This window comes from Bufo gargarizans, chromosome 3 (assembly GCF_014858855.1).
Source record: "Bufo gargarizans isolate SCDJY-AF-19 chromosome 3, ASM1485885v1, whole genome shotgun sequence".
In the NCBI taxonomy this organism is placed as follows: domain Eukaryota; kingdom Metazoa; phylum Chordata; class Amphibia; order Anura; family Bufonidae; genus Bufo; species Bufo gargarizans.
The window spans coordinates 410763518-410782565 of NC_058082.1; the positions used below are offsets into that span (position 1 = coordinate 410763518).

The 19048-nt window shown below is 46.7% G+C and overlaps 1 protein-coding gene across 2 annotated transcripts in view; it reads left to right on the top strand.

Moving 5' to 3' along the window:
* The window catches only part of LOC122933390 (C4b-binding protein alpha chain-like), a 106684-nt gene that overhangs the window by 66368 nt on the left and 21268 nt on the right, over window positions 1–19048 (top strand). For both annotated transcript variants that reach the window (XM_044288357.1, XM_044288359.1), the window contains 2 exons: window positions 1433–1633; window positions 13210–13426. In XM_044288357.1, the coding sequence (XP_044144292.1) occupies window positions 1433–1633; window positions 13210–13426 (418 nt within the window). The remainder of the gene's footprint in view (window positions 1–1432; window positions 1634–13209; window positions 13427–19048) is intronic.

The following is a 19048-nucleotide window of genomic DNA, read 5'->3' on the forward strand; positions in this document are numbered from 1 at the left end:
GAACAGCAAGGCTTTTGGAGATACTTTTATAACCCTTTCCAGCTTTATACAAGTCAACAATTCTTAATTGTAGGTCTTCTGAGAGCTCTTTTGTGCGAGGCATCATTCACATCAGGTAATGCTTCTTGTGAAAAGCAAACCCAGAACTGGTGTGTGTTTTTTATAGGGCAGGGCAGCTGTAACCAACACCTCTAATCTCATCTCATTGATTGGACTCCAGTTAGCTAACACCTCACTCCAATTAGCTCTTGGAGATGTCATTAGTCTAGGGGTTCACATACTTTTTCCACCTGCACTGTGAATGTTTACATGGTGTGTTCAATAAAAACATGGTCACATTTAATTCTTAGTGTGTTATTAGTTTAAGCAGACTGTGATTGTCTATTGTTGTGACCTAGATGAAGATCAGATCACATTTTATGACCAATTTGTGCAGAAATCCATATCATTCCAAAGGGTTCACATACTTTTTCTTGCAACTGTATGTAATTGTCAGCACCATTTCCATATTGACCTGTCCGATCACCATATTGATCATGCATTGTGCACACCGTAAAAAAATAAAAATAAAAGCAATGCAAAACTTGCAGTTTTTCATGCAGCCTCATAAAGACACAAACAGAAAGTGGTCAGTCGTACAGTACGTAGCAAAATTACGCCAAAATGTCACCCCACAAAAAATAAGCCAATTTTCAGACAAGAATAGGCATTTCTATTATGCGCCTCCCATTCCGTTCCGCAAATTGCGGAACCCACACGGGCAGCATTCATGTTTTGCGGATCCGCAATTTGCGGACCGCAAAACATGGCACGTTTGTGTGCATGAGCCCTAACACTACAAGGCACAAGCACACTAACTTTCACCCCCCTCACGCCCCTTTCACACAAGCGAGTTTTCCACGCGGGTGTAATGCGTGACGTGAACACATAGCACCCGCACTGACTCCTGACTCATTCATTTCAATGGGTCTGTGTACATGAGCGTTTTTTTCACCCATCAGTTCTGTATTGTGTAAAAATTGCAGCATGTTCCATATTCTGCATTTTTCACGCAGCCCTGGCTCCATAGAAGTGAATGGGGCTTCAGTGAAAAACTCATTGCCTCCACAAGCAAGTACGGGTGCGATGTGTTTTTCACCGATGGTTGCTAAAAGATGTTGTTTGTAAACCTTCAGTTTCTTATCACGCTCTTGAAAAATATATCTAAACGGATTGCACCCGCGCAGAAAAAACTGAACAACTGAACACAATCGCAAAACTGACTGAACTTGCTTGCGCAATGGTGCGAGTTTCACTGAACGCATCCTGACACAATGCGTATCGTTCCTGTGAAAGAGGCCTAAAGGAAATTTAAGACCCCCATGCAGTCTTTAGGTAGACCTTTTGTTTCTGGGATATTAAATGTAAAAGATTTTGTTTTCTTGTTTCTAAGGAAACTTCTGCTACACACCTCAGTTAATAAATGGAAGAATCCAAAAAGGGAAACCCCAAAATTTCCTCATTGAGAAAGGATTTCTGATTCATGAGTCTGTTACAGTGGAATGTAATTCCTACTTTGTTTTAAATGGACAAAGTACCATAACCTGTCAAGAAGATTTAACCTGGCGTCCTGAAGTTCCAATTTGTGAGAAGCGTAAGTATGTCATATATATAAAATATCTATGGGAGAAGGGGCATTTTAACACATTGGTGGGCCCAATGCACAGGTCTCACGAGTAAGCCCTGGCGCACCGGCTGCAAAACTATTTTCACTACACCGCTTAAATAAAACCCTAAAGATTACTTACAGAAAGTGTATGGAAATACCTATCTTTTACCTATCTCTCTCTATTAATAAACATATATATATATATATATATATATATATATACACACACACACACACACACACACAGTATATATATTAGCAGAAGAACCTGCATGAGTATATTTAATTTCTTGTTATCGTATGTCAGAAAAAGATATCAACAGTATCCCCCATAACAGTGACTTCTACAGTACCCGCGCCTTTAACAATGACCTCCACAGTGCCCGTCATTTTAACAGTGACCTCCACAGTGGTTGCCCCTGTATAATTGACCTCCACAGTGCCCGCCCTTTAACAGTGACCTCCACAATGCCAGCACTTTAACAGTGACCGCATCTTTAACAGTAACCTCCACAGTGCCTGCCCCTTTAACAGTGACCGCCCCTTTAACAGTGACCTCCACGGTGCCCGCCCCTTTAACAGTGACCTCCACAGTGCCCGCCCCTTTAACATTGACCACCCCTTTAACAGTGACCTTCATAGTGGCTGACTCCTTAACAGTGATCTCCACAGTACCCGCCCCTTTAACATTAACTTCCACAGTGCCCACCCCTTTAAATGTGACCTCGCAGTGACCACCCCTTTAACAGTGACCTCCATAGTGACCTCCACAATGCTCGCCCTTTTAACAGTGACTGTCCCTTTAACAGTGACCTCCACAGTGCCTGCCCCTTTAACAGTGACCTCCGCATTGCCCGTTCCTTTAATAGTGACCGCCAATTTAAAAGTGACCTCCAAAGTGCCTACCCCTTTAACAATGACCTCCACAGTGCCCATTAATTTGACAGTGACCTCCACAGTAGCCACCCCTTTAACAGTGACCTCCACAGTGCTCACCCCTATAACAGTGACCTCCACAGTGCCTGCCCCTTTAACATTGACCACCTCGTTAACAGTGGTCTTCATAGTGGCCGCCCCTTAGCAGTGATCTCCACAGTGCCCGCCCCTTTAACAGTGACCTCCACAATGCCCACCCCTTTAAGAGTGACGGTCCCTTTAACAGTGATCTTTACAGTGCCCGCCCCTTTAACAGTGACCTTCACAGTGCTCGCCCATTTAACAGTGATCTCCACAGTGCCCGTCCCTTTGACAGTGACTGCCCCTTTAAAAGGGACCTCTACAGTGCACGCCCCTTTAACAGTGACCTCCACAGTGCCTGCCCCTTTAACAGTGAACTCCACAGTGCTGCCCCTTTAACAGTAACCTCTACAGTGCCCTCCCTTTTACCAGTGACCTCCACAGTGACCGCCACTTTAGCAGTGATCTCCATGGTGCCTGCCCCTTTAACAGTGGCCCCCACAGTAACCCGCCCTGTTAACAGTGACCTCTACAGAGCCCGCCCCTTTAACAGTGACTGCCCCTTTGACAGTGACCTCCACAGTGCCAGCTCTTTAACAGTGACCTCCACAGTACCCGCCCCTTTAACAGTGACTTCCATAGTGCCCGCCCCTTTAAAAGTGACCTCCACAGTGCCTGCCCCTTTAACAGTGACCTCCACAGTGCCCGCCCCTTTAACAGTGACCTCCACAGTGCCCGCCCCTTTTAATAGTGGTGCCTGCCCCCATGCATATAGCAGTGTAGTTGTGCCGTCAAACGTCATATGACTGAATATTTCAGGACATGCGAACTGCAAAAACCTGTAATCACTTGTTATAGAAACCTGGAGTAGGACCTGCGAGTTTCTATTGGCTAATAAGGGACATGTGACCATGTGAAAGGCTTGCTGGCTTCTATTGGCTTATGCAGGTCATTTTTGGGAATATCTCAGGAACGGTAAGTCCTAGAGAGCTGATGCCCAGTCCAAAATTTTCCCAGACACCTGATGTACCTGTGTGCCAAATTTGGTGAAGATCGGTCCAGTCATTTGGTCGCGCATAAAGAGCATCCAGACAGACAGACGTCTAGACAGACAGAAATTCATTTTTATATATACAGTTGCAAGAAAAAGTATGTGAATCCTTTGGAATAATTTGGATTTCTGCACAAATTGGTCATAAAATGTGATCTGATCTTGATCTAAGTCACAACAATAGACAATCACAGTCTGCTCAAACTAATAACACACAAATATTAAATATTACAATGTTTTAATTGAACACACCATGTAAACATTCACAGTGCAGGTGGAAAAAGTATGTGAACCCCTAGATTAATGACATCTCCAAGAGCTAATTGGAATGAGGTGTCAGCCAACTGGAGTCCAATCAATGAGACAAGATTGGAGGTGTTGGTTACAGCTGCCCTGCCCTATAAAAAACACACACCAGTTCTGGGTTTGCTTTTCACAAGAAGCATTGCCTGATGTGAATGATGCCTCACACAAAAGAGCTCTCAGAAGACCTACGATTAAGAATTGTTGACTTGCATAAAGTTGGAAAGGGTTATAAAAGTATCTCTAAAAGCCTTGCTGTTCATCAGTCCACGGTAAGACAAATTGTCTATAAATGGAGAAAGTTCAGCACTGCTGCTACTCTCCCTAAGAGTGGCCGTCCTGTAAAGATGACTGCAAGAGCACAGCGCAGACTGCTCAATGAGGTGAAGAAGAATCCTAGAGTGTCAGCTAAAGGCTTACAAAAGTCTCTGGCATATGCTAACATCCCTGTTAGAGAATCTACGATACGTAAAACACTAAACAAGAATGGATTTCATGGGAGGATACCACAGAGGAAGCCACTGCTGTACAAAAAACACATTGCTGTACGTTTACAGTTTGCACAAGAGCACCTGGATGTTCCACAGCAGTACTGGCAAAATATTCTGCGGACAGATGAAACCAAAGTTGAGTTGTTTAGAAGAAACACACAACACTATGTGTGGAGAAAAAGAGGCTCAGCACACCAACATCAAAACCTCATCCCAACTGTGAAGTATGGTGGTGGTCTGTAAAGAGGAATGGTCAAGAATTACTCCTGACCATTGTGCACGTCTGATCTGCAACTACAGGAAACGTTTGGTTGAAGTTATTGCTGCCAAAGGAGGTTCAGTTATTAAATCCAAGGGTTCACATACTTTTTCCACCTGCACTGTGAATGTTTACATGGTGTGTTCAATAAAAACATTGTAACATTGAATTCTTGGTGTGTGATTAGTTTAAGCAGACTGTGATTGTCTATTGTTGTGACTTAGATGAAGATCAGATCACATTTTATGACCAATTTGTGCAGAAATCCATATAATTCCAAAGGGTTCACATACTTTTTCTTGCAACTGTATAAGAGACATCTCTTATATACATATATAAATAAAAATGAGTTTCTGCCTGTCCCGATGTGACCAAACAACCGAACTGATCTTCACCAAATTTGGCACACAGGTACATCAGGTGTCCGAGAAGGTTTTAGATCGGGTCTCAGATCTCTAGGACATGCCATTCCTGAGAGATTCCCAAAAAATGACCTGCATTAGCCAATACAACTCTGCAAGTCTTTTTCTTCAAATCCCAACTGCCATTCACATAGTCACCTGTGCCTTATCAGCCAATAGAAGCTTGCAGGCCCTTAGTCTCCACATGCACACAGTTTTACTCCAGGTTTCCATAACAACCCAGCCATTTTTCTTCAAGGTCAGCTTTTGGCTAGGGATACACAATGACAATAAGTCGCACGACACATAGTGCACAACTGCACTGCTACATGCATCCATGCATTTTTTACAAACTGTCGTGTTGCAGCATGTCGCATGTCGCAGTGCAACACCATAGACTATCATTATAAAAATTGTTGTGCAATATTGGTACAACAAAATGTCACACAACACATGTCGTCGTGTAGCCCTAGCCTCAAAGGAGCAGGGCGCTGTGGAGGTCACTGTTAAGGGGGCAGGGAGCAGTGGAGGTCACAGATAAGGGGATGGTCCCCTACGGAGGTCAGTGTTAAGGGGCGGGGTGCTGTATAGGTCACTGTTAAGGGGTGTGCCCCTGAGGAGGTCAATGTCAAAGGAAGTGGGGTGCTGTAAAACTCACTGTTAAAGGGGCAGGCTGCTGTGAAGGTCAAAGTTAAGGGGATGGGCTGCTGTGGAGGTTGCATTTTAAGGAGGCGGGGCACAGTGGGGGGGCAGTGTTAAGGGGGCGGGGTACTGTAGTCACTGTTATGGGAGACACTGTCTTTTAACAACACACAAACATTAAATGAAATATACCCGTGTGAAGCTGGGTCCTTCTGCTAGTATATATATATATATATATATATATATATATATATATACACATATATATATATATATATATAAATGAGTTTCTGTCTGTCTATCTGTTCTTTATGCGAGACTGGACTGATCTGCACCAAATTTAGCACATAGGTACATCAGATGTCCGGAAGGTTTTAGATCGGGTCTCAGCTCTCTAGGACGTACCATTCCTGAGATATTCCCCCAAAAAATGCAAATATGGAACCACCACATGACCTGCATTAGTCAATAGAAGCTTGCATGTCTTTCACTCATATCCCAACTGCCATACACACGGTCACATGACCCTTATCAGCCAACAGAATCTTACAGGTCCTTCAGTCTCAACATAGACACAGTTTTTCATCAGGATTCCATAACTACCCAGCCATTTTTCTTCATGGTGATCTTTAAAGGGGCAGGGCACTGTGGATGACACTGTTAAGGGAGCGCAGTGCTGTGGAGGTCACAGTTAAAGGGGTTGTCCGGGTTCAGAGCTGAACCCGGACATACCCTTATTTTCACCCCGGCAGCCCTCCTGAGCCTGGCATCGGAGCATCTCATGCTCCGATGCGCTCCAGTGCCCTGCGCTAGATCGCGCAGGGCACGGGCTCTTTTGTTTTCAATAACACACTGCCGGGCGGTAACTTCCGCCCAGCAGTGTGTTCGGTGACGTCACCGGCTCTGAGGGGCGGGCTTTAGCTCTGCCCTAGCCGTTTTACTGGCTAGGGCAGAGCCAAATCCCGCCCATCAGTGCCGGTGACGTCACCGGGCTGCCTGTCAGCCCCATAGAGAGCCCGGTACGTCACCGGAACTCAGAAAAATGCCTTTGCCCTGCGCGATTTAGCGCAGGGCAAAGGAGAGCATCGGAGCATGAACTGCTCCGATGCTCATGTCAGGGGGGCTGGCGGGGGGAAAATGGAGGTATGTCCAGGTTCAGCTCTGAACCTGGACAACCCCTTTAAGGGGGCAGGCTGCTGTGGAGGTCATAGTTAAGGAGACGGTACGCTATGGAGGTCAATGTTAAGGGTCGGGGTGTTGCGGAGGTCACATTTTAAGGGAACTAAGCGCTGTGGAGGTCATGTTAAGGGGCAGGTTATTGTGGAAATCACTGTTAAGGAGACAGGGTACTGTGGAGGTCACTAATAACATTGTTAAAGGGGCGGGCACTGTGGAGATTACTGTTAACGGGGCAGGGGACTGTGGAGGTTACTATTAAAGGGGCAGCTGCTGTGGAGGTCACTGTCTAAAGCCTTTTTTGGGGTGTATTAGTGAAAATAAAGGGGCTTATTAGCCATATAGCAGTACAGTTATATGTTCGTTCGAAAGCCTTTTTTGGGGTGTATTAGTGCAAAAAAAAGGGCTTATTGTTGTGTAGTGAAGTGAGAAAAATACTGCCTTTTTTGGGGTGTATTAATTTCCTTTTCATTTATTTTATCTAACAGTATGTCAGGCAGAGAAGTGACAAGCCCTGCTCCAGGGAGGGGCAGACACCTAAATGTTTATGGCTCAGGCACAGGTCGCAGCAGAGTAAGGGGGCAATGCAGCAGGGTCACTTCGAGAGGCCTGAGCTCCCAGTGTCATCTAGCGGTTGTGTCTTGACCAGCAACCCAGCGGTTGTTGAATGGTTGACTCGGTCATCCACTTCGTCCCAAGTGACATCAGACACCCCCAGCAAAGAGTCAGTGGGTTCATCAGACACAACCCTTAGTTGGCATGGCTCGGAAGCAGGCCCTGTACCCTCAACTGTCTTCAACATGCCTCTGTCCTTTTCTGTTGCCTCAGCCAGAGAAATATTATATGCTGTGGGCTCGGCTCCACTATACAGCGAGGACGAGCTACTAGAGGACAGTCAGTAGCTACTGCCCAGCCAAGATCTGGAAGAGACATCCGCGCTTCTTCCGGCAGTCGGGCATGTAATGATGAGGAGAGTGGCATGGGAGCTGGTGTTGCGAATGGTCAGGCTCCTGATGCAGAGACTGTTGAGGAGGACATCATTGATGTGCAGACAGTACTTGATGATGATGTATCCGATCGCAAATGGGAGCCGGATGATGAAGCCAGAGAAATATTATATGCTGTGGGCTCGGCTCCACTATACAGCGAGGACGAGCTACTAGAGGACAGTCAGTAGCTACTGCACAGCCAAGATCTGGAAGAGACATCCGCGCTTCTTCCGGCAGTCGGGCATGTAATGATGAGGAGAGTGGCATGGGAGCTGGTGTTGCGAATGGTCAGGCTCCTGATGCAGAGACTGTTGAGGAGGACATCATTGACGTGCAGACAGTACTTGATGATGTATCCGATCGCAAATGGGAACCGGATGATGAAGGTGCTTCATCATCATCGAAAGAAGAGGGTGGAAGCTTACGCATGAGGCAGCGGCAGAGCCAGCAAGTCAGCAGGGTGGCAGCAGTGGGAGGTCGGGAGCCAAACGTGCCCGGAATAGACCACCCAATTCGCAGGAGCCTACCTGCCCGGAAAGTAGTGGTGTAGGGGTTCACGGAGCAGCGGCGGTAGCAGTCAGTGCAGAGTGTTGGGGGTTAAATCACCTACTTGGCGGTGTGGCAGTTTTTTGTTAAGTCACTGGAGGAGGTGAACATGGCCATTTGCCAGTGGCCAGGGTGCCAATGTTCGCACCACAGCCCTGCGTCAATATATGCAGCGTCACCAAAAAGTGGCCTGGGAGAACCGTGGCTTCAATGTGGTGGTCCAGCCTGCTGCAGCAACCACTGCATCACCCAGTGGCATGCACACAATTTCAGGCAGTCAAGGCTCCACCACCTTAGCTGAAGGGAGCTGTCTGTCCATCCCATCTTCTACCGGTCCTAATGCTCCTGCTCCTCGCCCTCCTACTACTCATCAGTCATTTCGTCAGCAATTGATCAACAAAGCGATTTCTATGAGACAATAGTATGCGTGCACTCATCCAAGCTGAACGTGCTCCTGGCCAAGTTGCTGGTGCTGCAGTCCCTCTCTTTCCAAGTGGTGGACTCTGCACCTTACAGCGAACTGATGGCTTGTGCCGAGCCTAGGTGGGGAGTCCCAAGCCGTAATATCTTTGCCAAAAAGGCAGTACCAGCCCTGCACAAATATGTAGAACAGAAGGTGGGCCAGTCCTTGAACCTGTCCGTGTCTGCCAAAGTGCACGGCAGCGCCGATGTGTGGAGCTATCGCTACGGTCAAGGACAATATATGTCCTTTACGGCCCACTGGGTAAATGTGGTTCACGCCCAGCCAAACCAGCAACTTGGCCAGTTGACGCTGCTTCCGCCCCCACGTTCTCATGCAGTTGGTCCTGTGACAATGTCCGTCTCTGCCTCCTCATCCTACACCATGTCCTCAGCCTCCACTGCAGTGAAAATTCACAGTGCCCCACCAGCATACCACATGTTCAGGGCACAGCGATGTCACGCTGTTCTGCACCTAGTTTGCCTTGGCGAACTGAGTCACACAAGGGAGGAACTGTTCAGTCTCCTTCATTAAGAAATCAAATCCTGGCTTTCTCTGTGACAATTCAAAATCGGAACCATGGTGATCGACAATGGGAAGTACATGGTGTTGACGCTGCGTCAAGGAGGTATGAGCCATGCGCCCTGCATGGCACACGTGTACAATCTGGTTGTCAAGCGTTTCCTGAAGTCTTCCACCCATCTGCAAGACATCCTAAAAATGGCCAGGAAACTTTGCATGCACTTCAGCCACTCGAACACCGCAAAGCACACCCTCCTTGAGCTGTAGCGGCAGAACAGCATCCTCCAACATAGGCTGATATGTGACATTTCCACCTGTTGGATTTCCACCCTTCATATCTTGGACCGACTATAGGAACAGAGAAAGTCCATAAACGATTTCTTGATGATCCAAGCGGACAGGAGTACTCTCCTGTGTAACTTCGATGTCAGCCAGTGACAGCTCATGTGGGACACCTGCCGTTTGCTCAGGCCATTTGAGGATGCCACCTTATTTATCAGTCGCCAGGACTACGGGATGAACAGCGTCATTCCACTGCTTCATATCCTGGAACAGATGCTGGTAACTGGCTGGTCAGGGGACTTGAGATGTGGCACCTACATCTCATGGCTACATGAGTCCTGTGGGGGCTTAACTGGAGGAGGATGACATTGGCACACAAGCAATGTGTAATGAAATGGGTGTTTTTTTGTACATAGGTGACAGGAGAGGAGAAGCATAAGCAGCCGGAGGAGCAAGAGGGAGATGAGGAAGACGAGGCAGATGACCCAGGCACAACGTGGCAGTATGCAGCGGTGTCAATTGTGCAAATGGCCCGCTGCATGCTCACTTACTTGGGTAGAGAAAGGCGAATAGTTACCATTCGGCAGAGGGATGACTTCTGGCTCTCCACCTTGTTGGAGCCTTGCTACTGGTCCAAAATTGGGGCCTTTTTTACACCTGCTGAGAGGGAGGACAAACTGAACTACTATAGAGATATCCTATGTATCTGCGCCTCGCAGGCCTGACCTGGGGGCCTCTGCTCTCTTCTTCCACACCCTAGCTGCTGTGTCGGGGTGGTAGTACCAGCTCCATCAGCAGCAAATTAAGTCTAGAGTCGTTGATGAGCAGCTTTCTTAACCCGCCTTGTATAGAAACTACTCACCAGCAGCTAGACCTGGAGCAGAACCTGGACCACCAGGTGGAGGCATACTTTGACAACACCCTGCCACCGCACATTGAAGATCCGCTGGACTACTGGGCAGCCAAACTGGATTTGTGGCTCCAACTGGCCCAGGTTGCCCTGGAAAAGCTGTCCTGCCCGGCCAGTAGTGTGGCATCAGAGCGGGTATTTAGTGCGGTGGGGCCATAGTTACCCCAAGGAGAACTCGCCTGTCCACCCAAAATGTGGAGAGACTGACCTTTCGCAAGATGAATCAGGCGTGGATGAGCCAGGATTTCCACCCACCAATGCCTGATGCATCAGATTAGATCATCCATGCTGCCTCACCCAAACCTTGACAAAAGAGACCGGTTTCTTCTGGCTACCTGCCTCCGCTATTATTCTGATGCTGCCACCCGCCTGATGCCACACATCTGGTGCCAAGTGCTCCTTCTTACACCCACTATCGTCAATGGGTACTGTTATTGCCACCCACCTCCCCACTCTGTCAACGGGTCACTCTGTGGTCTCCTGATGCTGCCGTCACCTCACCATTCAGGTCTCCTCATGCTGATGCTGCCACCTCCACACTATGTCATTGTGCCACTCTGTGGTCTCCTCTTGCTGCTGCTGCCACCTCCAAAATCTGTCATTGTGCCACTCTGTGGCCTCCTCATGCTGATGTCACCTCCACACTATGTCACCTTGCCAGTCTGTGACCTCCTCATGCTGCTGCTGCCACCTCCACACTGTCATTGTGCCACTTTGTGGCCTCCTCCTGCCGCTGCCACCTCCACACTATGTCACCATGCCAGTCTAAGGCCTCCTCATGCTGTTGCCACCTCCACACTATTTCAGCTTGCCACTCTGTGGTCTCCTCATACTGCAGCCAACTCACAACTCTGTCTCTGGGCCAATCTATGGTCTCCTCATGCTGCTGCTGCCACCTACACACTCTCTCATTGTGCCACTCTGTGGCCTCTTCCTGCTGCTGCCACCTCCGCACTCTGTCATTGTGCCACTCTCTGGTCTCCTCATGCTGCTGCCACCTCCACACTATGTCACCTCGCTACTCTGTGGTCTCCTCATGCTGCTGACAAATCACCACTCTGTGATCTCCTTATGCTGCTGTTACCTCAATACTATGTCACTGGGCCACTCTGTGGTCTCCTCATGCTGCTGCTGTTTCTGCCACCTCCACACTATGTCACCTTGCCAGTCTGTGGCCTCCTCATGCTGCTGCTGTTACCTCTACACTTTCATTGTGCCACTCGGTGGTCTCTTCATGCTGCTGCCACCTCAACACTATGTCACCTCGCCACACTGTGGTCTCCTCATGCTGCTGCTAACGCGATACTATGTCAGTGGGCCACTCTGTGGCTTCCTAATGATGCTGCTGCCACCTCCTCCACACTATGTCACCTTGCCAGTCTGTGGCCTCCTCATGCTGCTGCTAACTCAACACTATGTCACTGGGCCTTTCTGTGGCTTCCTCATGCTTCTGCTACCTCAACACTATGTAAATGGGCCACTCTGTGGTCTCCTCATGCTGCTGTTGCCGCCACCTCCCCACTATGTCACTGGGCCACTCTGTGGTCTCCTTATTCTTCTGCTACCTCAACACTGTCATTGGGCCACTCTGTGGACTTTTCAAGCTGTTCTCCCACTCTCCCCCACTCCATGACTAGGCCACTATTTAGCTTTTTTGGCCTGGTTGATATCATGACTTATTTGACCTTTCTTTTGATCTGTCATAAGGAAGGAAAAATTAGATGCACAACGGATCCTGTCTGTGTAGCAGCTGTAAGCCCTGTATGGTCTCATCCGAATTAGCTTATGATTTGGTAGCCAAAAGCAGAAGTGGGTAAAAAAACAGAGAAGACATGCAAATATTCAATTCATGTGTCATCTCTGTTTTGGATCCACCCCGTTTTTTTGGGGGGGCTTCAGCAATACTGATGGATTACTGAGCAACTGCTGACTGAGCGAAGGCGGATGCTCAACAGACAGGATCCATTTTTTTAGGGGGTTATTGTTCTGACGGATCAGAGGAAGGGCAAAATAATCTGTGACTTCAACACAAACTTACTGCTGACACCCTCTCCACTCTGTCAGGGGGGCTCTACTTGTATAAGTGTTTCTGTAGACATCTATGTGGAAGGATATTGAGCCTCTGCACAGTTCTTTATACCTGGCGCTAACATCGACCTGTCAGGCTGAGTTGACATTTGAGTTATTTGGTCAGTTTTGGCGCTGTAACTCCCTAAATAAGTGAACTGTGCAGTGTTTCTAAGAGCAACGCCTGTCATGTGCGTGTCATACTGACTCACATATTGCTTCACTATCACAGCAGACTCCCCATACGTCTTACTGCAAGGAACAGTGTTCTACACCACTATACAGGCTCTCTGCAGCCAGGAAATAGCTGTTTTTAAATGCGATTCGCCGCAAATTAATTTGGATCGAATTGAATTTTTACTGAAAATTTGTCGAACCAGCTGAATCAATTTTTTTAGAAATTCGCTCATCTCTAGTTATAAGCAATATAAACTAATGGAACAGTTACTAATATAGAGAAACTGTAATACATAATTTATCCCTCTCATTATATATGGTTTACTAGGGTTTGGGTGCAGTTCACCAAAAATTGCAAATGGACATGTTGTACTTAAGAATGGAGAGTATTACTACCCAGAAGAACATGGACATGCCTTCTCAACATCAGACAAGATACAAGTTGAGTGTGATGATGGCTTTGAATTGGTTGGAAAAATCAGCAGTGAATGCAAACTTGGTTTCTTTGAATACTATTGGTCACCTAAACTTCCGAAATGCGAAAGGTGAGATTTTTTGCTAATCTGAATTTCTATATTAACCTTTAGTAGTAACAAGTTGGTAAGAGAAATATTCTGGGAATTTTAAGAAACAAATTAGAGAGATAGATATGAGATACAGTAGATATTAGATAGATAGATAGATAGATAGATAGATAGATATAAGATAGATAGATAGCACTGAGGACAGCACTGAACATGAGCTCCTGAGTTTCACATCACTTTATACCTTGTAATGAGCAAATTTTAAGACAAAATCTGGGAAATATCGACTCTATGGGATACAGAATCAAGCAGGTCTAAAGCTCTTAATGAAAAAGGAAAAACTTATGGATTTTAAAGGACAAAACAAGAATTTTGCTTACAGGACAGACAGCAATTAACAGGACAGACTACAAACAACAAGCACCATCATCATCATCATCCAGAGAACTGAGCAACCATAGGTAAGATCTCCTGCTCCAACACAAAAACCCCCACAACCTCACTAGAAACTGCTAGAGACCAAACTCCATAGAAATAAGGATATTATTTAAGAAATTAAAACCACAATTTGAAACAAGGAATGTCCAGCAATGTAGATGAGGAAAAGACACAAGGCTCAGCCAGCAGGGGATCAGACATCCCTGAGATAACATACTCAGAAGGGCTGAGGAGCACTCAAGCAAGAAAAGCTGTAAAAGATTCCACTATTAGACAGAGTCCAGAGACCCTCTATGCTGATTTCACTTATAAGGAGCCACAGAGGAGGAAAACAGATGCAGTCTTCTTCACTGGGAAGCCGTCAGCCTGGCACACGGCATTCTGCAGACATTATATTAACATATCAAAGTGCGGCATCAACAGGGGCCGACAGATCAGCATAAAGGAAACAGGGGATGAGGAGGACACTGTACTCACTATAAATGTATACAACACCGGCACCATCATGATACAAGGCAATGAGGACAACTTAACACAGTTTGAAAGAACCTTTCCTCATATCAAAAACCTGGCCCAAAAATACAAGTCAAAATAAAAACCAGAGACAACCCCCAAAGAGCCCCCTGAGGCTTTAGGTGAGGATGCTTCCCACCCAACATCCGGAATTCTCAGAGACTGTTTCTCAATCAGAAAGAGACTTTGTTCAATTCAAGGAAGAACTTCAAAGAAACCGAAGTGACAAAAATGCAAATGACAAAGCACTTAATGAAATAAACTCAAATGTGAATTTACAGCAGCTCTGGGAGAAATGCAATGTAAACTGCATGCCCTACAACAAGAAAATAGAAAGCTTTAACAAGAGATAACAGATCTAAAGACGCAGATACATAATCAGGAATGGGGGGTCAGGGAAGAGCACAGACACAATGACAACCAGCATCCAGAACTTTATACCAAAGATCCGTAACACATTAACAACACCAGAAATGAATGTAACCACACCATCCAATAGCGGATTGCTACTCGCGGAGACAGAGCCAACAATTATTAGAACCCCAAGCACAAACCAACATGAAGACCCAGTAACAGGACCAAACAGCACCCAGAAAACCTTCACCAAACAGCAAGTGGCCCGTAATCCCCAATGTCCGGATGCAGTACTAATCATAGACTCCAATGGGAAATACCTGAACATGAGGCGGCTTTTCCCAAAAGAAAGGGTTCAAAAAATTTTTTGTGTAACAATCGAACAAGTCACAGCAGTTATCAATGATCCACACTTCACCAGTCCAACCAATAATCATACATATAGGTACAAACTACCTTCAAGACCATTAGCAGCAGATCGCGGAACAGCTAACCCAGCTGGCAAAAATTGCACAACAGAAGTTCGCGGCCAGTAAAATGATAGTGTCATCCCTGCTGCCCAGAAAGGATGTGCCCAACAATACCATCCAAACCATTAACACTGAACTAGCAGCTAAGATCAGCTCTGTGCCAAACGTCACCCTGGCACAACTCCCCGCCATCAACCACCTTCATCTATATGACAGCAAACACCTCAATAAGCAAGGAGTCAGCCTCCTGGCCAAAGAAATGAAGGACATTGTACTAAACAGAACCCCCTGGCCTAGACCCTACACAGGCCAATTTGGAGACAACAGGGAAAGTCCACCAACAACACAAAGACCTCAAGTATCAAAACGCCACACCACAAAAAGGAAACAAGGCCCTGTACCCCAACATGGTCCACCAGAGCCAAAAGCCATGGAGGAAACCACCCGCCTCACACAGGGAAATACAGAGCTGAGACCTAGATGAGATTAAAAAAAACTTGCTCAGAACTTTATGTAGAACATTCAAGTGACTGGACAACACAAGCATTATCTATCCTACCAGAACCAGTTAGACCCCCAGCTCGTCCTATGAAATCCACTCATTACAAGGTAAAAGGACCAGCTATGACATCCTTTATAATCAGCAGCTTGAACATCCACGTTCTGAACCCGTCAGCCTTTAGATGTAAAGTAAATGATCCAGACTTCACCCAGAGTTTGAGAAACATCAACATTTAAATCCTTCTAGAAACATGGACTAAGGTAGAGAGCGAGTCCCTGGCGCCCACTGGATACAGGGAAATCTCTGTCCCAGCCCTAAAAATAAAACCACCAAACTTGGCCACTGTTTGGGATGAATACTAGTGTGCTATAAAGTGGAGCTACATGAGCAGATCAAACCAGTGAAACGGGGAAACAGTCATATCTGGATCAGAATAGACCGCTCCATCCTCACCTCCCAGTCTGACATCTATCTCTGTGCGGCCTCCATACCACCACCTGAATCCCACTACTACAACCCAGAATGCTTTGAGATCCTGCAAAGGGAAGCCACCCACTATCAAACCCTGGGCAAAGTCCTTATCATGGGAGACCTCAATGCCAGAACAGGCAAGGAAAGAGACTACCTGACCACAGATGGAAACATCTATATATATGGAGCACAGACCGACAGCGACAGCTCAGTACATACAGAGAGGAACAGTTACGACAGCACAGTAAATAAAAGTGGCAAAAAACTGTTGAATCTTTGCCGAAGCCTAGGACTCCACAATCTCAACAGTCGCACACAGGTAGACTCTCTAGGAAGGACTATATTAAACTCCCATGTGGGTAGCAGCATAGTGGACTACGCCATCACAGACATGGACCCTGCAAACATTGGGACCTTCATAGTCAGCCCACAATCGCACTTGTCTGATCACAACCAAACATCCCTATATATTAAGTCCACAAACAAACTACCAGGACAAATACCTCAGCAGGCGGGGCTCTTCACACTACCTCCATCTTATCAGTGGTCCAAGACATCGGCTCAGAGATATAAAGAGGTGCACAATAAACCATAAATTCAAGGGATGCTCTACTACTTCAACAACAAGGTTTGAGATAAACCCAAAAGGAGTCAAACAAGCTGTAAGAGATCTTAATAATATATTTTACACCATGGCAGAAATGGCTGACCTGAAAAAGCATAGCTACCTAAAGCAAAAAGAAGATAACCCCAACACTTGGTTTATTGAGGAGTGCAGAACTGTACGGAAAACCTTAAGATCGGCCTCAAATAAAAAGCATAGAGATCCCAACAACACCAACCTACGGGAAGTCTATGGCACAACGCAGAGGAAAAAGCAAGAATATACCTCAACCAAACTTACACAGCTTCAAGATGCCCTCCAAGATAACTCCTTCTGGGAACTATGGAACCACCTGGGCACAAATGAGAAGAAAAACAACCTCCATATTCAGAATGGCAACATCTGGCTCCGGTATTTCAGAGACCTCTACAGAGACATCCCAAAAGAAGAACATAACCCAGACCAAGAAAAAATGAGGTCAAAACTGATGAGCATGAAAGAGATACTTAGATTTCCAAAACCCGCTAGACTCACCCATAACACTGCAGGAGATATCAGAGAGAATATCAACCATAAGGGGTAATAAAGACAGCCGTACAGATGGCATCCCAGCCAAAATGATTAAGTACAGCCCACCAGCAATACAGGCAGCCATAGCAAAACGGTACAACATTTTGCTAAGCGCTGGCTACATCCCTCAAGCCTGGAACCAAGATGTCATAACCCCAATATACAAGAGCGGGGACAGGTATGACCCGATCAACTACCGAGGAATATGTGTTAGCAGCAATCTGGGGAAACTATTTAACATTATCCTGAACCAGAGAATCTGGCTTTCTCACCCAGCACAATGTACTCAGTAAAAGCTAAGCAGGGTTCATGCCAAACCACCGCACCACAGACCACGTCTACACCCTGCACTGCCTCATCCAGAGCCATGTCCACAACACAAAGCAGGGAAAGATATATGGTTGTTTTGTGGACTTCAAAAATGCCTTTGACTCAGTGTGGCACCCAGGATTGCTCCTGAAGCTATTGGAGACAAGAATAGGAGGAAAGACATACAACGTCATCAAAGGTTCCTACACCAAGAACCGATGCAGCGTTAAGGTAAATGGGAAAAGAACGGCTTACTTCCAGCAGAGCCAAGGAGTCAGACAGGGCTTCAACCTTAGTCCAACTCTCTTTAACATTTACATCAACGAGCTGGCAGTGGCTCTGGAGTCTTTTTCAACACCAGGTCTCATCCTCCCTGACACTGAGGTGAAATTTCTCCTGTATTTGGATGACCTTCTCCTACTATCACCAACTGAGAAAGGTCTCCAAGACCAGCTAGTCATTCTGGAGAAATTCAGCACCACATGGGCCCTTCCCATCAATTAAAAAAAGACCAACACTATGGTGTTCCAGAGAAGTAAAACAAAGTCAGCAAGGCCCCCTACCTTCACGCTACACAACCACCCTCTTACAGCCACCAACAGGTACACCTACCTGGGCCTGATAATTGACCAATCTGGGAGCTTAAAATCAGCCATTGAGGAGCGGAAAGACAAAGCATGCAGGACCTTCTACAACATCAGAAGACGACTGTACCACCTGAAAGCACCAGTGAGGGTCTGGCTTAAAATCTTTGACTCCATTATTGCACCAATCCTCTTGTATGGCAGTGAAGTCTGGGGCCCTCACACGTACCCCGACTGGTCAAGATGGGATTTCAGCCCAACAGGAATATTCCACCTGTAATTTTGTAAGCATCTCCTCCAGGTCCATCGGAGCACCTCTAACAGTGCCTGTCGAGGGGAGTTAGGCAGATTCCCTCTACACTTTACAATCCAGGAGAGAGCGCTATCATTCTGGGGCCATCCACATGGTAGTAGTGAAGGCGCCCATCACCATAAAGCCTTGCTACACCAAGGGATCCCAGGCAAGGCAAAGCCCCAAAATCAACTTACTGAAACCCAGCCGACCAGATAATCCCCGCACACCACCTCACAAAAGCCTGGATCAGGAACACAGTAAACAAGAGACAAGAGGAATATGTCAGTGAATGGAGAAAGGAGATGAGAGAGCTTCCCAGAAGCTGACGGTGTACCAGAGCCTGCAGAGAGACTACAAACTGGCCCCATATCTGGAGAAACTAGGGAACCCCGGAGATCGGAAAATCCTGAGCCACTACAGACTGAGCGCCCACAGCCTGGCCATCGAATCCAGCAGTGCCACCTGGAGGCGGTGAAAGATGAGGCCCACTTCCTGATATACTGTCCCAAAATACTCAGCAGTGAGGGACATCC